This window comes from Thamnophis elegans, chromosome 11 (genome assembly GCF_009769535.1).
Source record: "Thamnophis elegans isolate rThaEle1 chromosome 11, rThaEle1.pri, whole genome shotgun sequence".
NCBI lineage: Eukaryota > Metazoa > Chordata > Lepidosauria > Squamata > Colubridae > Thamnophis > Thamnophis elegans.
The window spans coordinates 10,049,948-10,077,592 of NC_045551.1; the positions used below are offsets into that span (position 1 = coordinate 10,049,948).

General features: G+C 41.6%; 1 protein-coding gene across 1 annotated transcript in view; it reads left to right on the plus strand.

Moving 5' to 3' along the window:
* The window catches only part of ASTN1 (astrotactin 1), a 325,689-nt gene that overhangs the window by 73,080 nt on the left and 224,964 nt on the right, over positions 1-27,645 (plus strand). Inside the window, exon 2 of the mRNA XM_032226803.1 lies at positions 24,995-25,182. Coding sequence (XP_032082694.1) covers positions 24,995-25,182 — 188 coding nt within the window. The remainder of the gene's footprint in view (positions 1-24,994; positions 25,183-27,645) is intronic.

A 27,645-nucleotide genomic window follows, 5' to 3' on the forward strand; every position in this document is an offset into this window, starting at 1 on the left:
CCGCGCTGCGCCCCTCCCCCCCGCAACCTTAGTTTCTCCTTGGGAGGAAAATGCAGCGCCGCCGCCCCCTCCTTCCCCCCCTCGTCATTCCACGGGGCAGGCGGGCCGGGCGAGTCCGCGGACAAAGTTTCGCCTCCCAGGCAGCCTCCGCCAGCAGCATCCCAAGTTCGGGCCGAGGCCGCCACCGCCGCCCCCTCCCTCACGGGGCGAGCAGAGCAAGAGGGCGGGGGGGAGATCAGCTATCATGGCCCCCGGCCGCTGTGCGGCCCGGTGCCAGGTACTCCACGGCCCGGCACCGGTCCGCGGACCGGGGGTTGGGGACCACTGATTTAGATATCTTGCCGATTCCCACACACCCAGTTTGTTGCAAGGAAGATAGTTTCATGGTTAACCTAAACCAAAACTACACTAATGCCATTGAACAGGTACAGAGTCAGCCCAGGGAAAATGAAGTTGTTCCTGTCCTAGATATACATTTGTAAGCTTTGAAAGAGTATGGAAAATATACTGATCCTTAAGAAGTGGGCAAGTTGAATTCATAGGACTGGATTGAGTCCCATGGGGCTCCTTCCCCTCCAAACTGCTATCTCTGCTGTTTCACTTGCATAATGGTTCCAAGCAAGATAATCCAAATCTTTACATTGGTGGCTGCTCCCAACGTGGCATAGGAAATGTCCACTCGGGGAGCTGATTAAAGAAATGCTGGTCTGACAGGATGGAAAGTATGCTTCTAATATAGATCAGTGTTTCATTATGAGACTGGGGACTAATTAGGCTATCAGATCAGGGGTGAGGTTGCCACCTACTGGTATAAACAAAAATATTATAATAAAGCCCATTAGCTCATCACCGCAGATCCAGATCAGAGAGACATTAGACAGAAACGTGTGTCTAATAATACGGGCAAAGGAATGCCTGTTGTCTATATTAATGGAGTATAAAATGGGACCATTGGACAACACAGCAGACTCCCTGGGTTACCAATGGCCACTACATTTGGAGATTTTTAATGAGATCTTAAAAAGATGGAGATGCCCCATTGTTAAACTGTGAATATGAATATTGGCAAGGTGCAGCATTTTTTCCCCCTCCCTGTTACAAGACAACAGAGCAGGAGGGTTGCTGATGTTGCAATGTTTTTGGATAGTAGCGCCATCCAAATGGGGAATCTAGAGAAGGCTAAATTGATTCTAACTGGGAGATTGCTCTCTGTCTACTTAGAGATGAGCAAAGAACATACAAGTCATCTCCTCTGGACTTCCCTTCAAGAGTCTGATACTATTAAAAAGAGCCGAGGTGGCGCAGTGGTTAGGGTGCAGTACTGCAGGCCACTTCAGCTGACTGTTATCTGCAGTTCGGCGGTTCTAATCTCACCGGCTCAGGGTTGACTCATCCTTCCATCCTTCCAAGGTGGGTGAAATGAGGACCCAGACTGGGGGGGGGGGGGGCGATATGCTGACTCTGTAAACTGCTTAGAGAGGGCTGAAAGCCCTATGAAGCGGTATATAAGTCTAACTCCACCCCGAGTCCTACGGGATTGGGCAGCATACAAATCTATTAAATTACTAATTACTATTACTATACCTACATACAAATAAGCTACATCTAGGCACTTGGAAAAAGGAGCAGCTTCTGAATAACTTCCACATTATGTGTTGGAGACAGTCTTGGATTCAATGCAACCAGTCACCCCAAGATCTATCAGAGGATTTGACAAACTTTTTTTTTAATGAAAATTTTGAAAAAAAGAAACTTTTACAAATATTTACTTCCCTCCCCCCAGCCCCCCCCCAACCTCCCCCCCCAACTTCCCAGAACCAATACAGAGTATAGATCTTTAACAAAAACATTCTAAGATAAACTTTAAAAAAAAGTTAATATAATCTTTCATTTGAGCTTTAACTCCTCCTTGCTAGGCTAGCTCTAAACAAATTATATCTTTCCTTGTTTCTTTAGTCATAAGCTATCTGAAATTTCTTAGTCCCATATTTATTTTGAGTATAGTCAATCCATCTTCTCCACTCCAGTTTGCATAATCCACCATATTTTTATCCAAAATGCTTTAACCTTTTTACAAGTCCACCGTATAAACAAACTTTTGAATAGTGGTGCCAGAGATTTAAAAAATGTAGCATGTGGGGGCCTTGGTACTCTCTGAGCTTGGTTTCTTTGCAGAATGTTTCATTATCAAACGAGGTGACATCACCAGTACACTCTTCCATCTTCCATCGTCTTATCAATGTGTAGCATCTACAACAAGTGTTGGATTTAGGACAAGCAGGCCAGAATAGAGGCTAGGAGCTAAATTATTGCTTGGATAGGAAGCACTTTAAGTTCTCTTTGACTTAGCAGGCAAGTTTCAATTTCCCTCATCCTCAGGCATACTTCTTTCACTCACAGTAATACACCAATAATACATAGGATTTGTAGTAGGCATTCAGGCCGTAATGATGCTCCCATGTGTCCCTAAACCAGACTGTCACCAATATCCTTACATGAGAATAGCCTTCATGGCTTGATGTATTGGCTCACTTGTAGTGAAAGTAGCCTATCAGCCTTTCACCAGGACAAGCAATCTATCTTGCTTCACCTTCAAGGTTAATATGCTTCTCCACCTGGGCACGGAGGGTTGTTCTCTCCAGTGTCTGCCAAGATCCAGTCTGCTATTATGAACAGGCCTGGTAAAACCTAGATTTGTTCAGAACATTTAGAAACTATTTCAAAGGTGCATTAGAAGAGTAAATCTCTGATAGCTTGTTAATCTCCCTGCAAATGGGAGATTGGGGAGTTGAATCCTCATCCCGCAATTAACACATAGATTGAAAAATGCTCTGCTTTGTAATATGTAACAGCCCTCTTCCAGGCTCATAGTGCACTCCATATGGAGAGGTGGCTGCAAGAGCTGCCTTAATTCCAGGAATATATGTAGTAGACGTTTGTGGAACGGTGCCATCTATCTGTGTTGGACATTATAGAATTATTGTCAATAAACAATTTTGCCTCTTGAGAGATGGGCTTTTATTGTGTAGTACCATTCTGGAGGATGTAATCAACAGTCCCACCTTAGCTAGGTGGGAAGGCAGTTAAGAGAAAGACCAAGCAGTCTAACATTGAGCTATGAACTACATAATTGAATTATGCTAACTGCTGGCATTTTACTCACTTTATTATTAGTTATGAAATGCACAGTAAACGAGTATTATCAAGTCCCTTGAGTTTAAAAGGAGCGGGTTTCTTCTATGGGATAAGAAGAAGCCTGAAACCCTGCTTTCTAGCTAATAGACCCTGCCAGTTCGCACCTATTCGGTAGAACTGGTTCGTCAAATCTACCGAACCGGTTAGAAGAGGTTCCACCAGTGGACCCGGAAAGCAGGCCACACCTACAGAAGAGGTTCCAAAGTTTTTTGAAACCCACCACTCACACACACACACACACACACACTCACACTCACACAGAGAAAGAGAAAGAAAGGAAGAAAGAAAAAAGAAAGAAAGAAAAAGTGAGGAGATGAAAGAAAAAAAGGAAAAAGGGACAGAGAGACAAAAAGAAGGAAAGAGAGAGAGAGAGAGAGAGAGAGAGAGAGAGAGAGAGAGAGAACACATGGCCGGCAAGCCACTCCCATAAAGGAGGCCACACCCACAGAAGAGATTCCAAAAAATTTTGAAACCCACCATTGACACACACACACACACACACACACACACACACACAGACTCACAGAGAGAGAGAGAAAGAGAAAGAAAGGAAGAAAGAAAGAAAAAGAAAAAAAAGTAAAAAAAAGTGAGGAGATGAAAGAAAAAAAGGAAAAAGGGACAGAGAGACAAAAGGAAAGAAAGAGAGAGAGAGAGAGAGAGAACACATGGCCAGTAAGCCACTCCCACCAGGTCACATGGCCGGCAAGCCACTCCCATAAAGGAGGCCACACCCACAGAGTAGGTTCGAAAAATTTTTGAAACCCACCACTGCAATAGAGAAGTTAACCCTTCTCCCATGAGGTTTGTATTTTGATGATGATGATAGTATATCGCAGTAACTGCAGCTACCACTCTTCAACATTTCTAATAATGATTTGAATTAAAATGTGGGAGGCGTGCTTATCAGATTTCCAATAAAAACTTTCCAATGATCTTGATAATTTAGGAAGCGAGCTAAAAATAGCAATCAAATTTAATAGTGATATCTTTTTCACTTGGGGGAATAAAACCAACCACCAAAAGCTGGAATAAGAGGGCTGGCTGAGAGTCGCTGATCATGAGCTGTGTTTGACTCAACGGTATGACATAGCTGCTATAATGACCAATTTTAGACTATATCAGTAGAATTATAGTTTGTACATTGTGGGAAATAATGCCTTGCCTAGTTAATCCGTGATCATTCGGTGTACAAGGAAAGGTGAGCATTCTTTCCTTTATCCAAGTCATGCAGGTGATGCTACTGAGGAGATTCTCTCCATTAGTGTGTTGTGATTGTCTTCAGCAGAAAGCCTTTGAGATTGAGATTTGAGATTTGTTTTATTTATATGCCGCCCTTTTCCGGGAGGGACTCAGGGCGGCGAACAACTCAAAGGGGGGAAAGGGAACATAGAACACAATACAAGTAGTTAAAATAGCCAAGAATCACACAGCCATATCAGTCGAGAGGGGAGGGGAATTCGTCAACCCCAGGCCTGCCGGCACAGCCAGGTTTTGACGGCTTTCCGGAAGGCCTGGAGAGAGGTGAGGGTCTGAATCTCTGCGGGCAGTTCATTCCAAAGGGCCGGAGCTGCCACAGAGAAGGCCCTCCCCCAGATAGTAGCCAGATGGCATTGGCTGGTGGACGGAACCCGGAGGAGGCCTGCTCTGTGCGATCTAACGGGTCTTTGGGAGGTAATTGGCAGCAGGCGGTCTCTCAAGTACCCAGGTCCAATACCATGAAGGGCTTTATAAGTTACGACTAGCACTTTGAAGCGTATCCAGAGACCGATCGGTAGCCAGTGCAGCTCACGGAGGATAGGTGTGACGTGGGTGTACCGAGGTGCACCCACAATTGTACAGAAGTGAATACTATCATATGATCTGGTGGGCGCATCAGGGTTATTCCTCCTGAAAAGAACTGTATTTGGGATATCTGATAGCAGCAGCACAACCTGCAAGCAGAGAGCCTTGCTTCTCTGGGTTGAATTGTGCCCAAAAACTACCATTTAAAAAGATCCATTGTAATTGGGAAAAGGTGCAAGAAAACAACCAGATTGGTGAGGAGATTGGAAACTAAGGTTTATGGGGAAAAACTAAGGGAACTGAGCATGTTTAGCCTTGGGAAAAGCAAACTGAGAATTAATGGTAGCACTATTCCAGTTAGTCAGTGTTCTAGGGCAATGGTCTCCAACCTTGGCAACTTTAAGACTTGTGGACTTCAACTCCCAGAGTTCCTCAGCCAGCTGGCTGAGGAACTCTGGGAGTTGAAGTCCACAGGTCTTAAAGTTGCCAAGGTTGGAGACCACCGTTCTAGGGGACAGGACATGTCATAATGATCTTGGTTGTAGGAAAGTGATTTTCTAGTTGGTTGTTAAAAAGCCTTTCCTCATGGTAAGAGTCATTGGACAATGGAATCAATTTCCAAGGGAGATGGTAAATTCCCCTTCATTGTATATATCCAAGCAGAAGCTGGCCAGACTTTAATTTGGATTTGTGGATATAATGCAAGAGGGAAAGTATTAAATATGTAGAGTACTAATTGCACTGTCTCTATTGAGTAATTTGTTTGACCTCAATTGCAGGGTCTTAATTCTTTGCTTTTGCTATTGTCGTTAAAGGTAGTACAGGAAGATAAAGATGTAGGAAATTAAAAAAGAACTGGTTGCACTACAAGAACAAATATGACTACGATAAAAGAGAATCAAGCATTAACAAAAGTAGACGCACCATAGGGAAATTTAGGAACTATTTAAAAGAAGAGGAAGTCATTGGCTGTTTGAGTTATGAAACTGGTCAATGAAAAGCCAGCTGTGTGCATTTTATTTAAACAGTCTTTCCTGGACTGCTGCTTTGCTTATCAAAGAGTTAAGGTGAAAAACATTAGCAATAGCAATAGCAGTTAGACTTATATACCGCTTCATAGGGCTTTTAGCCCTCTCTACCTTCCTCTGCATGGTAGTCTTGTCCTCGTAAACTTCTTCTCCTTTCTGGCAATTAAAAAAATGAAATAGAAAGGGAAATATCCTCATGAAATAATGATATGTTGTGCAAACTTAAGAGGTTCAGCAAGGAACCAATAAGGAAAATGTGTTGGTTGCTACTTCCCATGTACTGTATATTGCATGTGGGAAGCTAGGACTTTTAATATAGGCTGCATTTTAAAACTTAAATATTGACAGTATATATTGGGGTTTGTGTGCAAATACTGTTGAGTGTAAACCAAACATGGTGCTTCTTTGAAGGGATTCATATATCTTACTAAGCAATGCTTGATATGATTCTTTATGAATAGCCAACATTACTTGGGATCATAAAACATCCTGAATTATGTACCAACTATAACAATACTTGGTCCACACCAGTGGTGGGATTCAGCCAGTTCGCACCTATTCGGGAGAACCGGTTGGTAACTTTCTAAGCAGTTCAGAGAACCGATTGTTGGAAGAAACCTTTTGTTTTTTTCCACTTTGCAGGGCTAATCCTGTAAGGAAGGCAGGAAGGAAACATTCTAGTGTTGTTTCTAGCCTCATCTTTATTGTCCTGCTTACAGAAACTGCCTCTCCACTTAACCCTTATTACCATTGTAACAGCCAAGGCGAAGCGCCCACCAACATGAGTGACCTTGAGATGGCCAAGCCCACCCAGTCACATGACCACCGAGCCCCACCTACCCAGATAGTCATTAGGGCAGAGAACCGGTTGTTAAATTATTTGACTCCCACCACTGGTCCACACATAATACATTAAAGCACACAAACTAGATTATGATTTAAAACAAGGCAAAAAATTATGTGCCAAAAAGTCAGGTATTGTTTTTTTTTAAATCTAGATTTCTGAACTGGTCTAGTGGTTAAGGTACCATCAGGCTAGAAACTGGGAAATCATGAATTCTAGTCCTGCTTTAGGCATGAAAGCCAACTGAGTGACTTTGGGGCCAGTCACTCTCTGTCAATTCACATAGCAATAGCAATAGCAATAGCAGTTAGACATAGGGCTTTCAGCCTGCTCTAAGCGGTTTACAGAGTCAGCCTATCGCCCCCACAGTCTGGGTCCTCATTTCACCCACCTCGGAAGGATGGAAGGCTGAGTCAACCTTGAGCCGGTGAGATTAGAACCGGTGAACTGCAGATAACAGTCAGCTGAAGTGGCCTGCAGTACTGCACCCTAACCACTGCGCCACCTCGGCTCTATTCACATCACAGAGTTGTTATTGTGGGGAAAATAGGAGGACTTCCTTGCATTATTTGTAAAATTAATAAAATGGGATACAAAAAAATAAAGTAAAAACAATCTGTTGGGTTCATGGCCAATGTTGTTTATAGACTGAATTCAGCTTTAGTAATCACAACTAGTTCTGGACACTATCAAGCAAGAGCTACGTCTTTCAAGCCAAGGTTTGACCAGCATTTGGGTTTTGTACCAGAATTGCAATACACAATATGCATAATTTCCTGCAAGTAAGGGAATTTGTGTATCCTTATAAGGATAGGCAGCAGAGGTGGGTTCCTACTAGTTCGCACTTATTCGGTAGAACCGGTTCGTCAAATCTACCGAACCGGTTAGAAGAGGTTCCACCAGTGGACCCGGAAAGCAGGCCACACCTACAGAAGAGGTTCCAAAATTTTTTGAAACCCACCACTGGTCCTTGGATATGATTATTCTACCCTATCATGCTCCTATTTATAAAACTCAGTGCCTCTGTGAAAGGTAAGGATGACTACTGCGTTTGTGGTGCAATCAGAACATTGCATGTGTTGAAGTTGTTTTAACGCAAACCAAAGATGCCTTTAAAAAAACAAGTTTACATCCTATTCTTATGCATGCCAGTGCTGTGTGTGAGGTAATTTAAGGTGGTTCTGACAAGTGCCGTCGGCATCTTCATATCCGGTCACGTGGGCAGCAAGCCACTCCCATCCAGTCACATGGGCAGCAAGCCACTCCCACAAAGGAGGCCACACCCACAGAGTAGGTTCAAACAATTTTTGAAACCCACCACTGATAGGCAGGCAGCGTGTTAACCTTTTGGAAATAGATGTAAAATATTAAATTGGCCCAAGATACTGTTACAACCTATTGCGAATGACTTTCACTTGCCTGGAAGTTTCAGCATTGTGAAAACAACTCTTCAAACTGGCTTTGCCATATATTGTATGCAAATAGATGAAATCGTGGAAGAAAAAGAAATACTTTCTTCCATTCGTTCTCTTTATATTTCAAATTTTACATTCTATCATGCTTAGCAGTGCTTTATATAGGTGGGCCTTGCTTAATGCCCTGTTTAGCGATCATCAGGGCTGAAAAAATAAATTTATGATCAGTCCTCGCATTTATAATCGATGCAGTGATCTCCACTTGTGCACTTCACAGCCAGCTTCAGACAAGCAGGTCAACTGGCAGTAAAATGGCAAATCCCAATCACATGATGGCTTAAGACCTTGTTGCTTAGTGATGGAATTGCCAATCCCAACTCTGGTTCTTAAATGGCGAGTTCCTGTACTTAGTCCAATGCCTGTCTCTGCTATCTTCAGAGGTCATGATTGCCAGGGGTCTTATGCAGAGGAGGAGAGCCTCTTTAAGCCAAGCATGCACAGCCCTCGCTTCTGTTCAACTATTCTCTGCTGTTTCTCTGACATTCATGCAGACTTGCAAATTGCCAGTTACCCATGTCTCCAGGGCAAACATTAATTTATTCTCAATGAGCAGCTTATGTCAGATACTTCACATATGGCCCCATGACTAAGTGCTTATGTAAAGGTGAGCTGTAGCATTTAATGTGGGCTATTCATGTTTTTGTGTTCAGCCATCCTTCTTGTAAAAAATGTCTAAATGCGGGTATCACATCTAGACATAATATCACATATTGTGTTCTGGCTCTTAAATATGGGGTACGAGAACAGAAGCTTAAAGGGAAGTTTTGAAACAAAACTTCGTACCCAATAAGGGTACGAAAAAGCTACTCCTATAGCTTCAAAGATTGTTTTACTCTGGCAATAAAAATACTTGAGGGCATCTTTTTAGACTATAGTTTTAAATTCTCTACCGTGGTTTATATTTTAATTAGTACACATATTAGAAAAATACTGTTATCTTTCAGTTCGGACAATTTCTTGAATTTTCCAATGTAATTTTACTTGTGATGACATCAGTGGTGGGATTCAGCCGGCTCGTACCTACTCGGGAGAACCGGTTCGTAACTTTCCAGGCAGTTCGGAGAACCGGTTGTTGGAAGAAATCTCCTTTTGTTTTTTCCCCACTTTACAGGGCTAATCCTGTAAGGAAGGCAGGAAGGAAACACTCTGGTGTTGTTTCTAGCCTCATCTTTGTTGACCTGGTTACAGAAACTGTCTCTCCGATTAACCCTGATTGCATTGTAAGAGCTAAGGCGAAGCGCCCATCAACGGGAGTGACCTTGAGTTGGCCACGCCCACCTAGTCACGTGACGACTGAGCCCCGCCTACCCAGCTGGCCATTAGGGCAGAGAACCGGTTGTTAAATTATTTGAATCCCACCACTGGATGACATGTCTGGGTTATAATGCTTAATAAAAGGTGTATTGTGATAGAGATATGCCTCTTGAGAAACCTATATGCGGGTCAAGAAGCAACAGTGAGAACTGGACATGGAACCACTGATTGGTTTGAAATTAAGAAAGGAGTTCAGCAAGGCTGTCGCCCTGCTTATTTAACTTACATGCAGAGCACATCATGAGAAAGGCAAGGCTAGATGAATCAAAAGCTGGAATTAAGATTGCCGGGAGAAATATCAACAACCTGAGATATGCAGATGATACCACTCTAATGGTAGGAAGTGAAAAGGAACTAAAGAGCCTCTTGATGCGGGTGAAGAAGGAGAGTGCAAAAGTTGGCTTGAAACTCAAAATTAAGAAAACTAAGATCATGGCATCTGGCCCTCTCAATTCCTGGTAAATAGATGGTGAAGAAATGGTGGTAGTGACAGATTTTTTTCCTGAGCTCCAAGATCACCACAGATGGGGACTGAAGCCAAGAAATCAAAAGACGCTTGCTCCTGGGGAGGAAAGCTATGGCAAATCTAGACAGCATACTAAAAAGCAGAGACATCACCCTGCCAATAAAAGTGCGTATAGTCAAGGCTATGGTTTTCCCAGTTGCAATGGATGGCTGTGAAAGTTGAACCATAAGAAAGGCTGAGCCAGGCCACCCCCTGAAGAGGAGAATATGTAAACACAACAACGGATAGAGTGGATGGAGGGAGGAGTAGAAGGAAAGATAGGAAGGAGAGGAGAAAGGAGAGGAATAGGAGAAAGGGAAAGGCAGAGGAAGAATTGGAGGGAATGTAAGAGTAGGAAAGAGGGGAGGAAAGGGAAGAAGAGGGGAAGGGTAAAGGGGAGGAAGGGGAAGGAGAGAAGGAGAGGAAGGGGAAGGAGAGGAGGAAGGAAGGAAAGAGAGAAGGAGAGAAGAAAGGAGGGAAGGAAGGAGGGAAGGAAGGAGAGAAGGAGGGAAGGAAGGAGGAAATGTAGGAGAGAAGGAAGGGGGGAAGGAAGGAGGAAAGGAGGGAAGAAGAAGTAGGACCGTTGTAAGATAAGATGGATTTATGGGATGGTAAGAAAGTAATTTCAAGTATATTGTCAACTGTAGGGGAAAAATTGTTAATAACAGTTATGAGATCATATAATTGTGAATGTATATATGAAATTGATAAAATAAAAAAATTAATTTAGAAAAAAAGAAAAAAGGCTGAGCGGCAAAGAATTGAGACCTTTGAGTTACGGTGCTGGAGAAGACTCCTGCGAGTCCATTGGACTGCAAGGCGTTCAAAAACCGGTCAGCCCCAGAGGAGATCAACCCTGATCACTCTTTAGAAGGCCAGATCCTGAAGATAAAACTCAAATACTTTGGCCACTTAATGAGAAGGAAGGACTCACTGGAGAGTCCTTCTGCTAATGCTGGGAAAGATTGAGGCCAAAAGAAGAAGGGGATGACAGAGAATGAGGTGGCTGGATGGAGTCACCGAAGCAGTAGGCGTGAGCTTAAACGGACCCAGGCCTGGAGGAACGTCGTCCATGGGGTCGCGATGGGTCGGACATGACTTCGCAACTAAGAACAACATGGTCCACATATTATTGAGTGTATTAAAAATGTTTTCTCACAAGTATACTTACTTTTAGATTGACTTCAGCATTTTACAACATTGCTGGCTTAGCTAATGGAACATGCCGCCCATTGAAAACCTCAGGTTTCTCTGAACAGAATAAGGCAATAGATTAATGCAAAGCCCTCCAAAAAGCACTTTTCAAATTCATTGGCATAATCAAACACCTCTTCGAAATATTGAAGTTGCTTCATTCTCTATAAAAGCTCAGGGAGGCTGCTTCAAAAGCTTTCCCAGTTGCCTGCCTTTGTTTGTATATATTTGTACATATCTACACAACAATCCTCCTGGTGCTGAAGACTGCACAAGTATTATATATAGGCAATCAGAGGCAGCCTTTGAAATCTCCATGTGGGTTTTCTGGAATACGCTGCTACCTTCAGGAGGGGGAATTTGCTCACACCAGAATATAGTCTATAATATAAAACTGAACTAGAACTGCACACATCGTGTACAGCAGGTTTGATTAGGCATCATATCAGAGGTGGGTTCCTACCAGTTCGCACCTATTCGGTAGAACCGGTTCGTCAAATCTACCGAACCGGTTAGAAGAGGTTCCACCAGTGGACCCGGAAAGCAGGCCACACCTACAGAAGAGGTTCCAAACTTTTTTGAAAACCACCACTGGTCCTTGGATATGATTATTCTACACTATCATGCTCATATTTATAAAACTCAGTGCCTCTGTGAAAGGTAAGGATGACTACTGCGTTTGTGGTGCAATCAGAACATTGCGTGTGTTGAAGTTGTTTTACGCAAACCAAAGATGCCTTTTAAAAAAACAAGTTTAGATCATATTCTTATGCATGCCACTGCTGTGTGTGAGTTAATTTAAGGTGGTTCTGACAAGTGTCGGTGGCATCTTCATATCCGGTCACATGAGCGGCAAGCCACTCCCATCTGGTCACATGGGCGGCAAGCCACTCCCACAAAGGAGGCCACACCCACAGAGTAGGTCCGAACAATTTTTGAAACCTACCACTGCATCATATCAGCATGTTTCCCCCTCCACAAAACCTGGGATTATAATCCCAGATTTGTTGTTTGTTAAGCATGCTTATCCACCACAACGAATAGGTGTTTCTTGGTTTTGTGGGGTTCTTAAGTATAAGAAATACATCTGTCATCTTTTCGGCCAGTTCCTTGAAATTCTGACGTTGTGTGTTGCGGAGGAGGCAGCTCAGTGAAGGTGAAATGGATTTCTTTCAAAGCTTTGCTTTCCATAACCAAGTGGCCTCCTGCTGCTTCGGGAGCTCTTGAAAGGAGCCTGATTCCCTGGTGTACTAAGCCTGCCATGTTCAAGCCTTTGCTGATTTATATAGATCATCAATTTGGTAATTATGCATACATGCAGCCTTAATTGCCTCCATTTACAGATTTATGATTTAAGCCAATTTTTGAAACTCTGGAAAAGGCTTGATTAGACCCCAAACTCCCTTGCCCTGTTTAATTTTTGTGCAATGGGATCCGTGGACTTCCCTGCTCCTTTTAGGAAAGATACATTAATGAGCTGTGGTCGGACCCATCTTTGTCATGCTAATAATTTAAAAAAAACCCCACCTCTGTTGAACTTCTTGGTAATGAATTTGCCTTAAGACTGGCCACACTGCCTGGGGAATTCTAGCAATAGCAATAGCAATAGCAGTTAGACTTATATACCGCTTCATAGGGATTTTTGAATCCAGGAAAGGGAAAAACTTAAGAAGGAAATTCAGAGTAAATTTGCCTTAATTACATCAATTGTAGAGAACTACTATTTTGCTGGGCTTTCAAGATTTTGCTACATTACCCTACCGTTTTAGAAAACGAATTGGTTCCAGTTTTCTGGACTTGCCACCCTTACAAAGCTTGACACATAACATTTGCAAATAACGTAGAGCTGTGTCTTACACCTTTCCCCAAAGGGAATCCAGGTTAACTTTCATTCAATGCAATCAGTCTGTAGAACCAACCCAGAATCTTTGGTACATTTCCTTGGATAATCCCAGAACAGGATATTATCTATGTCACTATTTGGCCAGCTGCTTTTGGGGCATCCAAACATAACAGAGCAGTTTCCGTTTCTGCCCAGTTATAGCAATAGCAATAGCAGTTAGACATATACGGCTTCATAGGGTTTTCAGCCCTCACTAAGCGGTTTACAGAGTCAGCATATTGCCCCCAACAATCCGGGTCCTCATTTTACCCACCTCCGAAGGATGGAAGGCTGAGTCAACCTTGATCCGGTGAGATTTGAACAGCCGAACTGCAGAACTGTACTCAGCTGAAGTAGCCTGCAGTGCTGTACTCTAACCACTGTGCCACCTCGGCTCCTGTTCTATGGGTAAGAAGAAGTTGTGATAGTAAGGCAGAGCTTTTTCTGTAGTGGCTCCACATTCCTTTGATATTCTTCCCAAGGAAGAAAGTTAAGCTTGTTTGGTTTACAGTTAGACTACAACATATGCTGGTGGCTTTGGATAATTTGTGATGCTGTAATATTTTATCTGGTGCCACTATTTTTATATATAATATATAATGTATATGGTGTTTTAATACTTTAATCTTGTTTTTCCTATAAATTGTTATTGCCTTTGGTTGTGTGATTTTAAATTGCTTAACTGAATACTATAAATGCCCTTTGGAGGATAATTCATATTGACATTTATGGAGTAGGGTTGTTATTAAATCAAGTTTTGAAACTGCATGAACACAATTTGAATTGTAAAAATTACATACAGACAGACCCATCGTCCCTTTTGGGGTTAGTAAAATTATGCCAAAAATAGAAAAGTAGCAAAAAGCAGTAAGTAAAATAAACTTGTGAAAGGAGAGGATTATCACTGCAATCTGGCTAAAGATAATTAATGACAACCTCATTCACTTTACCATTCCACATCTTTTCTGTGCTTTCTGGATGATGATAATAATTGAAAGCTTTCTGATACGGTACCGTATCACGGAGATTAGCCCATTCTAGCTCATAATTGCTTGAATAGTGACTAGGAGGCGATCTAAAGATGTTTAGAGGAGATCACAGATTAGATGAGGAATCTTCAATTTGCGAAGCATGTCTTATTTGATTGAACTACAGCTGCTTCCATAGAATTAAATTGATCTGCTATTCACAAGGCAATTAAGAACTAATGTAGTACAGGTAATACTTGACCAGGATTGAGTCCAAAATTTCCATTGCTAAACAAGTCAGTTGTTAAGTGTGTTTCACCCCATTTTTATGACCTTTGTTGTTAAGTGAATCATTGCAGTTGTTAAGTTAGTGTTGTGGCCCAGCAGGAGCCGTTGGAGCTGCCACCAGACTCCGACAGCGAGGGGCCCTATGTGTCGGCTCTGGAGGATGTGGAGTAACCTGGACAGGGTTCCGACTCCGAGCAGGGTGCAGAGAGGCTGGTTGGCCACCAGGAGGTGCCTGAGCCTTGGACCAGTGGGGAGGAGACAAGGGAGAGTGAGCCGGACACCAGCAGTGAGTTGTTCCTGGATGCACGGCACCGAAGAGCTAATAGGCGTCAGGAACAGTTGCGCAGTTACAGGAGGTAATTGCACTCAGCTGGTGGTCATTAGGCTCCTCTCCAGACTATAAAAGGACTGCTTGTGCACACACCCCTCTTGCAGAAATCAATGCAGGAACGAATGTCAGAGAACATTACTGTGAGCTTGGCAGGCTGGATTGCTGCCAAGCCTTATCTGTGCTGGATTGCTGCCCAAGCTTGTCTCTGCCGGTTTGCTGCCAAGGACCTGTCTGTCTGTTAATTAAATGCCGTAACTTATCTTTGGCTCGGAGTGTGTGTTGGTGTGGGATGAGGGGGGTCAGAACAGTTAGTAACATGACTGTAAGTGAATTTAGCTCCCTCCTTGCCTTTGCTTGTCAGAAGGTTGCAAAAGGTGATCACATGACCCTGGAATGCTGCAAGCATCATAAATAAATGCCAGTTGCCAAACATCCCAATTTTGACCATGTGACCATAGGGATGCTGCACTAACGGTTGTAAGTGTAAAACATGGTCATGTCTTTGCAGTGCCATTGTGTCTCTGACGGTTGCTGAACGAGTTGTCATAAGTTGAGGACCACCTGTAAATGAAGCAATTGGATTAAAGAAACACAGAGAACAATTTTCAATAGTTAATAGAGATTGTTTAAACTAGATACTGTTTCCAAATTCTACCATATAAAATTATGGTTAAAACATATAGAAGGAAGAACATGTGTATGGCACTGAGCTTGTTGGAAGAGTTATGATATTAAAGTATTAAGCAATCACTCATGATCATCCTATCACAGAGTATAAACCTCGCTCCAACTGAGAACACAGTTCTTTGCAGATCTTTAGATGAAGCCTGGTATAGGTATGGATCAATTGACAATCCTGGGCTTATTTGTAGCTCAGATAAGCTTGGTTCATGATCCTGACCTTATTTATAGCATAATACCAGAGGTGGGTTCCTACCGGTTCACACCAGTTCGGTAGAACCGGTTTGTCAAATCTACTGAACCGGTTAGAAGAGGTTCCACCAGTGGACCCGGAAAGCAGGCCACACCTACCGAAGAGGTTCCAAAAATGTTTAAAACCCACCACTGCATAATACCCATCACCTACCTGTCTACAATTGTAATTGGGGAAACTGCATTCTTCTGTAGGACCATGGGAGATATAAGAAAGTACCTAAGATAATTGGTAGAGGAAAAAGTAGTCCGTGGCTTGAAGCTGATGAAGTAAGAGCCTCTGACTCTGATACCAAAGAGCCCTGTTTTGTGACCAAGGCAGATGGTAGAGAACTTGGGAGAAAAGAGTAGCTGAAAGTCTGTTAATTCGAATAGATGAAAGGATGGCATCCAGGATTTGAGCCTTGGGGTTGACATATATATGCTGTAGGGGAGATTTCCTGCGTGCTGCTGTATGTTGAACTTCAATAGCAATAGCAATAGCAGTTAGACTTATATACCGCTTCATAGGGCTTTCAGCCCTCTCCAAGCGGTTTCCAGAGTCAGCATATTGCCCCCAACAACAATCCGGATCCTCATTTTACCCACCTCGGAAGGATGGAAGGCTGAGTCAACCCTGAGCCGGTGAGATTTGAACAGCCGAACTGCAGAACTGCAGTAGCCTGCAGTGCTGCATTTAACCACTGCGCCACCTCGGCTCTTCATACGTATTGCTTTGTAATTCTTGGTTATTAAAATATTTCTGTAGCCTTGCAATGCTGTAACCATGCTTGGGAATGTAGACCTGATAGAAACAGAGAGTCTTAAAGGTATATTGGTACAAAATGATGGTACAAAGTGGCTGTTCCTGAGGGTCAGGGAAGTGAAGAAAACTGACCATTTATCATAGGACAAAATATAATTTTATTTATTTATGTCGCACCACTATCATTCTTACAAACAACTCAAGGTGGTAAACATATCCAACACATCGTCTTCCTATTTTTTCTACTACGAAAACCCTGTGACTGGTGCAAACTCATCTGGTTGGCTTTCATGACAGGATTTGAACTCACAGTGTCCAGCTTTGTAGCCTGATGCCTTAGCCATTAGACCAAAGTGGCTGCCTGAAATATAATTAATGTAAGAGCGTTGTTAAATTATTATCTCAAATATAAAGATGCATGAGATCACCTAACAGCAGAAGTTGGGAGGGAACATTGATTGAGATTAGGAATCCAAATAGTAATGTCTGGTCTCCTTTTCTCTGCAAATGAAGGAGAAGGATTGACAGCCTGAAAGAAAAATTACAGGAGAACAGATAAAATACAAACCCGAAATCTTTCTACTGGGAATAATCAAAGGGAAATATACAAAGAAAATTAAGTACATATGAACACATCTGCTAACTACAGCTAGAATAGCATTTGCCCAATGCTGGAAACAAAATAATACCCCCTCGGACGAATTAGTGATAAAAAAAAACTTTGGATTGTGCAGAGATGGACAAATTAACACTGAAATTAAAAGATAAAGAAGAGTCGGAATATTATGAAATTTGGAACAATTGGTACAAATGGCTGCAAAACAAGAATAAAATTAATTAAGCCAAAAAACTATATATACATATATACATATATACATTTAAAGTCACAACCCCTGGTATGCCCAAATATGGGAGGAAGAGCACTACTTCCATTCTCTGTCCTTCGGCTCGTCACAAGAGACCATCCAGACAGAAACCCAATACTTTTTACTGTTGCCTTTTTGTTACATTTGTGTCGTATTTGTGCTGATAAATAAATAAAGGGAGACTAGTATAGATCTATTTCAAGCTATTTAGCTCTCATCAGCTAGCCATACCCTTACTGGGAATCAAACCTGTGCTGTATTGCCTCTTAGGCAGATGTAGCTCAGTGGTTAACACATCTGCCTAAGAGGCAATACAGCAGATGTGTAAATATAGAGGCGAAATATTATATACATCTACAGGTATGATGACATAACAATGTTGATGTAATGACTGTAAGGTGTTGTAGAAGGGAAAAAATAATTAAAAAATCTGATAAAAAAAAGTAAGAGTGAGAGTTATATTTACCTTCTTATCAGTGGGTGTTATAGAGCCCATATTATCTATCCATAGGCCCCTTTCGGCAATTCCTGCATGAGTTTGCATAGAGTATATCGGTGAGCTATTGCAGTTGAGGCCTTCGGATGTCGATTCAGAAGACTTCTCCATTTCTCTGGACATTGCTAACCTGGTTCTCCTTTTAGCAAAATAAGAAGATAAGTTTTATTTTCTAAGCCTTGAGAGCCAAAATATATGCTGAGGGTAGGAAGAGGCATGAAGTTTTTACATGTCATACTACACACAGTGCACTTAGTAATGCCTTAACTGCATCTTAGAAAAAAAAGATCTTTTTGTTTCTGTCACAGTGTTAAGAGATGGAACTTTCCATAAAGAGGCTGATAGAGTGTCAGATAACAATGATCAAAGCTGAATCTCTAAAGCAAATGACTGCTGAAATTCTCTGCCATCCATTTGTGGAAAGTTGAAATACAAATCTCTTCCATGAGGGGGAAAGGAAGGAGAGAAGGAGAGAAGGAAGGAGGGAAGGAAGGAAGGAAGGAAGGAGAGAAGAAAGGAGGGAGGAAAGGAGGAAGGAGGGAGGGAAGGAAGGAGGGAAGGAAGGAGAGTAGGAGAGAAGAAACGAGGGAAGGAAAGAGGGAGGGAGGGAAGAAGAAGTAGGATCGTTGTAAGATAAGATGGATCTATGGGATGGTAAGAAAGCAATTTTCAAGTATATTGTCAACTGTAGGGAAAAAATTGTTATAAATGGATATTATTAATAACAGTTATGAGATCATATAATTGTGAATGTATATAGGAAATTGATAAAATAAAAAATTGTTAAAAAAACAAACAAATCTCTTCCATGAAAAATAAAGTTGATGTAGTTCTATTTTCTTGGCTTCAATGAATAGGATACTCATTTCAAAGGAATTCTAAGTTCAACATATTTTTGCAATTCAACATTCTTGCAAACTTGCAGAAGGGGATTTTTTGGGGCGGGGGGGGTCGTCTGTTAGACTTTACAGGACAAAGACAATGAAAAAAGAAAAAATACTCATATTGCAGTTCAGACACCTAAGTTCTGAAAATTTTATGCACGTGCTTGCATATATTTAATTTTATCCATAATCAAGAGCACTAGGAGCTCTTTTTAAAAGTAGGAAAAGAATCAAAGAAGGGTGTCATGGCATATTCCTCTGTGTTGCTCTGCTCCTCAGAGAGAATAATCGAACACACAGGCAAATGCTGGATCAAACACCATGCCTCAGTTGTGAACAGGTTCACATTCTCTATGATGAGCAACGAGCTTCCTTTGTTCCCTGCACCACGCCTTAATTTGCAAAAACTCTTTGTCCTCTTTGCTGTAATAAGCACTTAAAGAAATTAGCCTTCAGTCCATCATCTGTATAATGCACTCTCTCCTCCTACCCCAAATGTACATTTTGCTTAGATTTCTTAAATACGCTTAGATGCCTTGCCAAGAGGGAATGGCCATTGCCTTGATAGTCAGCCTTGAACAGACATTATTTGTTCATATAGGTTTTGTTCAATTAAGGTGGCCCTGGAAATCGCATCCCATCTTCCCTTAATAATAAGAAAGTGCAGTATGATTTAACTAGCATGAATAGTCTATAAGAATGATTCCAACGTTTTGGCTCTGGAAATTTTTGGGCTTCCTCACTGTTGGTTTTTCCTTTACCTGCACAGAGATTGGTCTGTCATATCTTTTGCCCCAAGGCTGAAAAACTTGCAAAGAAGAAAGAACAAAACATTTTTTTACAATAGCTCTGCCTCCAGTTGCACGGGCTATGTGCTATGGTTGCATTTATATTTTAGAAGGAACATGGAAGACCCATGTGTGATACTTGAAGGAGCCTGGTACTCATCTTCCTTCTGTTTACCTGGGGAAAAAAAGGGGGAGTGTTTACTGATCAGCCAATGGTTCCACCACAAAACTGCGTTCGACTAAACCGCGCTCGACCAAACTGCATAGCTGATATCATCAACAGGGCGACAACAGTGCGGAGACAGAAGCACGCTGTAAACGCTAAACCTAAAATTAACCCCTAAACCTAAACCTAACTCCCCTAAACCTAATCCTAAACCTAACCCTAAACCTCACCCTTAACCTAACCCTAACCCTAAACCTAACCTTTAACCTAACCCTAAACCTAATCCTAACCCTAAACCTAACCCTAACCCTAACCCTAAACCTAACCCTAACCCTTAACCTAACCCTAAACCTAACCCTAAACCTAACCCTTACCTTAAGTTGAATCGGCTTGCTTTCAAAGCACTATTTAAAGTGTCCTTCTTTCTCCACGCTTGCTGTTGTCGCCCTGTTGATGACGTCAGCGACGCAGTTTAATCGGGCGCGGCTTAGTCGAGCGCGGTTTTGTCGTGCCACGCAGCCAATTGCAGTTGAGGCTCAATTTGAATGGCATCTCCATTCATTCTAAAAAGTTAATTCAGCTCATGGTGGTTTCATGGTATGAACTATAAAGATAAGTTTTATGGATGGATATTTATATGGATATTTAAATAAAATAATATCACTACTTAGATATTACCAGCTGTTTTTAACAATGTAAATATTGTGCTTCGTATCTTAAGCATTTTTAACAGTAGAACATTCAAAGAATCTCAGATTGGGATTTCCAGGATTTGAATTGTAATTTACAATTTTTAACGAGAGAAAAAAAAAAACAATTATCATAACATATTAGAATGTGGCAGATTAGTGTTCAACAATCGTAAACAAAAGATAGAATTTGTATTCTCAAATTGTTGCCCACCATCTATTTATTTTATTCGCTTTACAAGCCTCTCCAAACTTGGCATCTTTAAGATTTGGAGACCTCAACTTCTAAAATTCCTCAGCCAACCATGCTGGCTGGGGAATTCTGGGAGTTGAAGTCCACAAGTCTTAAAGATGCCAAATTTGGAAGGCCCTGCTTTAAGTCACTGCACTTAAAATTGCTATGACTTTGAGTGCTATATGATTCCGTTTCCCCCCAACACTGCTTAAAAGAAATAACATAAACAATAGGAACTCAACAATCCATACAAAATATGTAAACAATTGGAATATAAAAGGCCCAACATTAAGATATCTTTTTTAAATCAGAGAGATGAGTCATAGCTGATGAAACTGTCATGTTTTAATGGATTTTTCCCAAAGCTAGAATGGAAGAGGTCATTTAAATATTTGGACACCTGCTATTCCAATTTTTAATTTTAAAAAGAGAAGTCAAGTACTGCCAAATTTAATATCCAAAAGTTTGCCAAATTCAAAATTCTGCCTGCTTTTCTCTCACGTACAGTTTTGTATTAACTGTTCCATCATTGTTTAAACATTAGATATTCAACAACACTTCATGTTACTTATACTGTATAATCTATCTTTACTCTGTTGAAATCACTTCTTTTTCCATTAGAATATTGTCAATGCTGGGATCAGTATCAAGTTTGTTTGCACTGGATTTTGTACATGACTCCTATCCATCTAAACTGGGTCCATGATATATTGTGATGGCCACCTTATATTATATCAGTAGGGTAGGATGCAGAGGTGGGTTCCTACCAGTTCGCACCTATTCGGTAGAACCGGTTCGTCAAATCTACCAAACCGGTTAGAAGAGGTTCCACCTGTGGACCCAGAAAGCAGGCCACACCTACAGAAGAGGTTCCAAACTTTTTTGAAACCCACCACTGGTCCTTGGATATGATTATTCTACACTATCATGCTCATATTTGCGGGACCGCCTCCTGCCGCATACCTCCCAACGACCTATACGATTTCACAGGCTGGGCCTCCTTCGGGTACCATCGACCGGGCAATGCCGGTTGGCGACTACTCGGGGGAGGTCTTTCTCTGTAGCTGCCCTGGTCCTGTGGAATGATTTTCCTGCAGACATCTGGACTCTTCCCACTCTCTCAGCCTTCTGTAAAGCCACTAAAACCTGGCTGTTCCGGCAGGCCTGGGGCTGTTGACCCCAAATACGGTCCAGCCCCACTTAGAATGGAGTGCATGGTGTGTTTTAAATCTATGTTTTTTAAATCTATCTTTTCTTTTCTTCTTTCCTTTTTGATTTATGTTGTATTGTAAGCCGCCCTGAGTCCTACAGGATTGGGCAGCATACAAATGTTATTAAACTTCAAACTTTATAAAACTCAGTGCTTCTGTGAAAGGTAAGGATGACTACGGTACTGTGTTTGTTGTGCAATCAGAACATTGCGTGTGTTGAAGTTGTTTTAACGCAAACCAAAGTTGCCTTTTAAAAAAGAAGTTTACATCATATTCTTCTGCATGCCAGTGCTGTGTGTGAGGTAATTTAAGGTGGTTCTGACAAGTGTCGTCGGCATCTTCATATCCGGTCACATGGGCGGCAAGCCACTCCCATCTGGTCACATGGGCGGCAAGCCACTCCCACAAAGGAGGCCACACCCACAGAGGAGGTTCGAACAGTTTTTGAAACCCACCACTGGTAGGTTGCCTGTACTAGTGAAAGCCTGCAAATGTAGAAGGCCTTCAACACCTCCTCCTTGTTAGTTTTGCAGCAGTTTTGCAGAATGACCTTTATTAAGGCGTCTCCAGAAACGACTGCCTGTTTTTATCATGTTTAAAAAGGATTAGGGCTATATGCCCTTGGTATGCTAAATTAGTCCATCTGTTAATGATGTCTTTTTTTAAGTGAACAGCTCATGAATCTATATGATGGGGTAGCATATTTAGATCCAGGGAGGTGGAAAAAGTGGAAAGCACAGCTTTCAAGTTCAAAGTTTGAAAGATATTGATGGTCGGGCTGATTCCCCCAAGTGACTTCCATTAAGGCCTTAGATGAAAAGTCATTAACACTGGCATTAACATCCAACAAATAGATTAAAAAAACAGCCATCTGGAGCCAAGGGTTAATAAGTGTAAGGGAAAACATTTGTTACCTTTCAGTATACAGCGTATGGTAGCATCAGATGTGACCAGTGCCCTTAGCATCAATTGCTTGAGGTTGACTTTCCCAAGCACTCAAATGGTGTGGGATGATAATGGTGACAGATGCTAACTGTAATGATCATCTCCGCAGACATGATGGAGTGGAATGGGCAAAAATCATATTGATAGGACAAACATTTTAAGTGCAATCCTCAAAGAGAAGAGGGTGCCAAATAATTGATGAAAACCTTGCTGTAGCCTTTCCATTGAACCCCCATTAATGTCCTTTTCATTTGGAGCACTGCTGTTTTCCTGAGCACATTGTGATTCAATAGAATTGTTTATTTGCATAGAGGGATCTAACGTATTTTATGGCGCTCTATACATCCTGTTTTCAGTTAATTCTTCTGAATGATTTTTTTTTTTGGCTAGAAGTGGCAAAGCTGGAGATGTGATGAGATCAAATTTAGTGGCTATTCTGAGTCGTTAAATGCTGAAATAAATGACACTATGTCTACATAGAAGCAACTGATAATAGAAAGTAGGATAAGATTATATAATAGGACCCAAAGGGATTTTTTATGAAGATAAGATCATACCCAATGGCTTTAAATGGTTATTTTAAACATCCAGTAACTCCATGTACATTTTTAGCCTGGAGTTGGACTTATAAGAAAAGTTAATATTCTGGACACATAGTTGATTTATTAAATTAGTGTCTCCATGAATTGGCTCTTCAGCTTCTCTAGTTGTATTTAGATAAAATTTAATGTGCCCCTGGGTAGAAGAGCATATGTAAACATGCTGGCTTTCTTAGCTGTGTCTATGCAGAGTTCACATTTCCTTTTAGAAATCATGGATGTGCTTAAGATTTGTTATCTAATCCTTCAAATACTGCTTTAATAATAATGGCAGCAGAATCGCAGAATCAGTGTGGAAAGAGGATTGGGGAGCTATTGAAACTACAACTCTGATAACATTTCAGGGTTCAGAGAGGTTGTAAGGAGTCTTTCCTTACCAGAAATCTGACATATATATATATATATATATATATATATATATATATATATATATATATATATATATATATATATATATATATATATATATATATATATATATATATATATATATATATATATATATATTATAGATATACATATGAATTTTACAGTACTATAAAAGTACAGTATAACAAGGAAAAGAAAAAAAGAAGAAAAAATTAGAAAAAAAAGAAACAAGATTTTGATTTCTGCCCTTGTTCAATCATAATAATTAGCCAATAATGGCCATCTTATACCTTACTCTCTCTCTTTAACCCTTTCTAATCCCCAAATCCATAAATCATCAGTTGTCTTTTCTTCTTATTGCAGAAAGTCCATGTAAGTTTTCCAGGTTTTTTTTAAGTCTTAATTAGTGATCTGCGGCTTAGATAAATAATAATAACAATAAACAACTGGAGCATTAGCTAAAATTACTATGAATACAAAATGAGAATGAAGGATTTTATGTCTAAGGATCAAGTTAAGAAGAGCTTTTAAAACAACTGGAAGAGTCAAATGGATGAAGCAACACATGCACCAACACCAACCTCCCAGTGGTGGGTTTCAAAAATTGTTCGAACCTACTCTGTGGGTGTGGCCTCCTTTGTGGGAGTGGCTTGCTGCCCATGTGACCGGAGGGGAGTGGCTTGCCGCCCATGTGACCGGATATGAAGATGCCGATGACACTTGTCAGAACCACCTTAAATTACCTCACACACAGCACTGGCATGCATAAGAATAGGATGTAAACTTGTTTTTTAAAAGGCATCTTTGGTTTGCGTTAAAACAACTTCAACACACGCAATGTTCTGATTGCACCACAAACGCAGTAGTCATCCTTACCTTCCACAGAGGCACTGAGTTTTATAAATAGGAGCATAATAGTGTAAAATAATCATATCCAAGGACCAGTGGTGGGTTTCAAAACATTTTGGAACCTCTTCTGTAGGTGTGGCCTGCTTTCCGGGTCCACTGGTGGAACCTCTTCTAACTGGTTCGGTAGATTTGACGAACCGGTTCTACCGAATAGGTGCAAACTGGTAGGAACCCTGCGGGTATCAATGCAAGAATGCTAGTTGGCACATACTGTTCTGGTTTTTTAAAGAGACTATCCTGATATGTTCTAAAGTTCTGGTACACTTCCCATTGTCCCTGACTAATAACTGTTTTGGCTTGGGTGAGTGAGAGAATAATGCTAATTTGCGTTTATTGTCCTCTCTTATCCACAGAGATTTCAGGCAATACAGAAGATATCCCATTGGTGCGCTGGAGACAGCAGTGGCTGGAAAATGGCACCTTGCTCTTCCACATTCACCATCAAGATGGTACACCTGTCTCCCCTGGTTTAGAGCCCACAGAGGAACCCCAGAGCGAGTCAGCAGAAGAAGAGCTACGGATCCTTCACATCTCAGTAATGGCGAGTATCCATTTTGCCCTTTAAGTCTAAATAATCGCTGTCACCTTTTTACCCAGTAATCCAGGTAAGAATGTTATTGTGTAACAAAGTAGCTGATCATTTACCTTTAAAAATATGGAAACTCTTTTTCAGGCAAACCATCTGAGCTATTTTACATGATTTTGAGAGTAGTGAAGATAATAGCTTACAAATAGCCCTAAAATGTAGTTCGTTAGAGTAGTTTATCACCTAAAATGTAATTGGAAGCAAAGTTGAAGACTGCTTTGCAAGAAAGACATCTGTGGAATTTGAAGTGAAACATAATTTTTGCAATAAGTATTTTAATCGATTGCTACCTACCCTTCAGCTGTTTTATACATTTGGCTGATTTGGAACACTGTCTTGTAACAGACTAAATATGGGCATATACTGTATTTGCTGTACTGGGTGCCAGAGAAGAAGACCATTTGTTATGTCGTATATCTTTTTTTTATGGTGGAAAATTAATTTGTTGTCTTGCTCTACAGAAGTATTGATATGTGAAAAGATTATACTAAGTTAAGTTAGAATAGAATAGAAGGGACCGTAGAGGTCTTCTAGTCCAGCCCCCTGCTCAAGCAGGATAACCTATACCCGTGATGGCGAACCGATGGCACACGTGCCAGAGGTGGCCAACGGGTCTTCGCAGGCGCCGGAGCACTGGAAAATGGCCCCAAACAGCTGAAAAATGGCCTGGAAAATGACCCAAAACCAGGCAGTTTTCAGGCCATTTTCTGGGCTATTTTCTAGCTCTTCTTTGGGCATTTCTGGGCCAAACCCGGCCTGAAACCAGCCCGAAAACCGTCCTGGAAATGCCCCCAAATGGCCAGAAAAATGGCCCAAACCCAGGCATGCATGTGCTGGCCAGCTGGTCTTTGGGCTTCTAGCGCATGCACACACACACACATGCACATGTGTTGTAGCCCAGCAGGTGCTGTTGGAGCTGCCACCAGACTCCGACAGCGAGGGGCCCTATGAGTCGGCTTTGGAGGATGTGGAGGACCCTGGACAGGGTTCCGACTCCGAGCAGGACGCAGAGAGGCTGGTTGGCCACCAGGAGGCACTTGAGCCTTGGACCAGTGAGGAGGAGACAAGGGAGAGTGATCCAGAAGCCAGCAGTGAGTTGGTCCTGGATGCACGCCATCGAAGAGCTACTAGGCATCAGGAGCAATTACGCAATTACAGGAGGTGATTGCACTCAGCTGGTAGTCTTTAGGCTCCTCTCCAGACTATAAAAAGCTACTTGTGCACAGGCTCCTCTTTGTAGAAATCAACGCAGGATTGAATGTTGAAAGACATTACTGTGAGCTTGACAGGCTGGATTGCTGCCAAGCCTTATCTGTGTTTATTGCTGCCTGAGTTTGTCTGAGTTGCTGCCAAGGTCCTTATCTGTTTGTTCTGCTTGGCTTTCAGCCACCGAGGTTTTCGTGTCTTGCTATTAAAGTACATTCAAGTTAAGCTTGTCTCGGCAGTTGTTACTGGATGGAGGAGGGGGTCAGAACACACATGCATTCCGGTTTGGGCACTTGGTGCAGAAAAGGTTCGCCATCACTGACCTATACCATCTCAGACAAGTGACTGTCTAGTATCTTCTTAAAAACCTCCAGCGATGGAGTAATGGGAGTCTGTGGTGAAGAAAAGATTGGGAACCACTGGCTTAAGCTCCCAGCGACTGCCCAAATTCAGTCCCGAAAGAGGGAGACAACAAAGAGCAAGGTTGGGCTCTCAGGTAGAAGCAAGAGAGTCTTGGTTGAAAATGTGCTCCTTTGAGCTCCTGTTTCACATGCTCCACCATAGTTTATTTATAAAGAAAATGTCAGCATTCCAAGTATCATGTAGAATTAAATCAGAGTCAAACGATCCTTAAAGTTCCAATTTAATAAAGCAGACATCTTAGCACATCTGTGTTAATCCCAATTCTGGAAATGACATCAGAATTCCACCCAGTTAAAAGTTCATGATCTTGTCCCCACACCCACAATCCATCACATGGTCCAATCTTCTTCCTCCACGCTGGCATCCACACCCAGCTGCTTCCGGTCAGGTGTCAAAGTACGGAGACAAAGGATGACCTTGGTTTCTAGTGAAGAATGACAACAATACATTCCACAATCCTACTCCTTTCTATTCCCCCCTCCCATCAACTATACTAAAGAAACATCATATTGAAATAAGAGAAAGTGTGGCAGGCCAAAATTCTAAAAGGAATATAATTGCAGGCCTGACAGAATGAATATAAACATGTCTTAAGAGTGCAGGTTTTTCCGGTCCATTGCTCAGTTCTGGACTCCAAAAAGACCCTGATAGGATGCTCTTCACCATCTTGAGCAGGAGAAGAATCCTAATGTCAAAAAAATAGGAAAATGCAGTTTTGATAAATTGTATATTGACATAGTACTGTTTTGCTTAAAATTGATGTCTGGTGTAGTTTTCTGTTAATCAGAA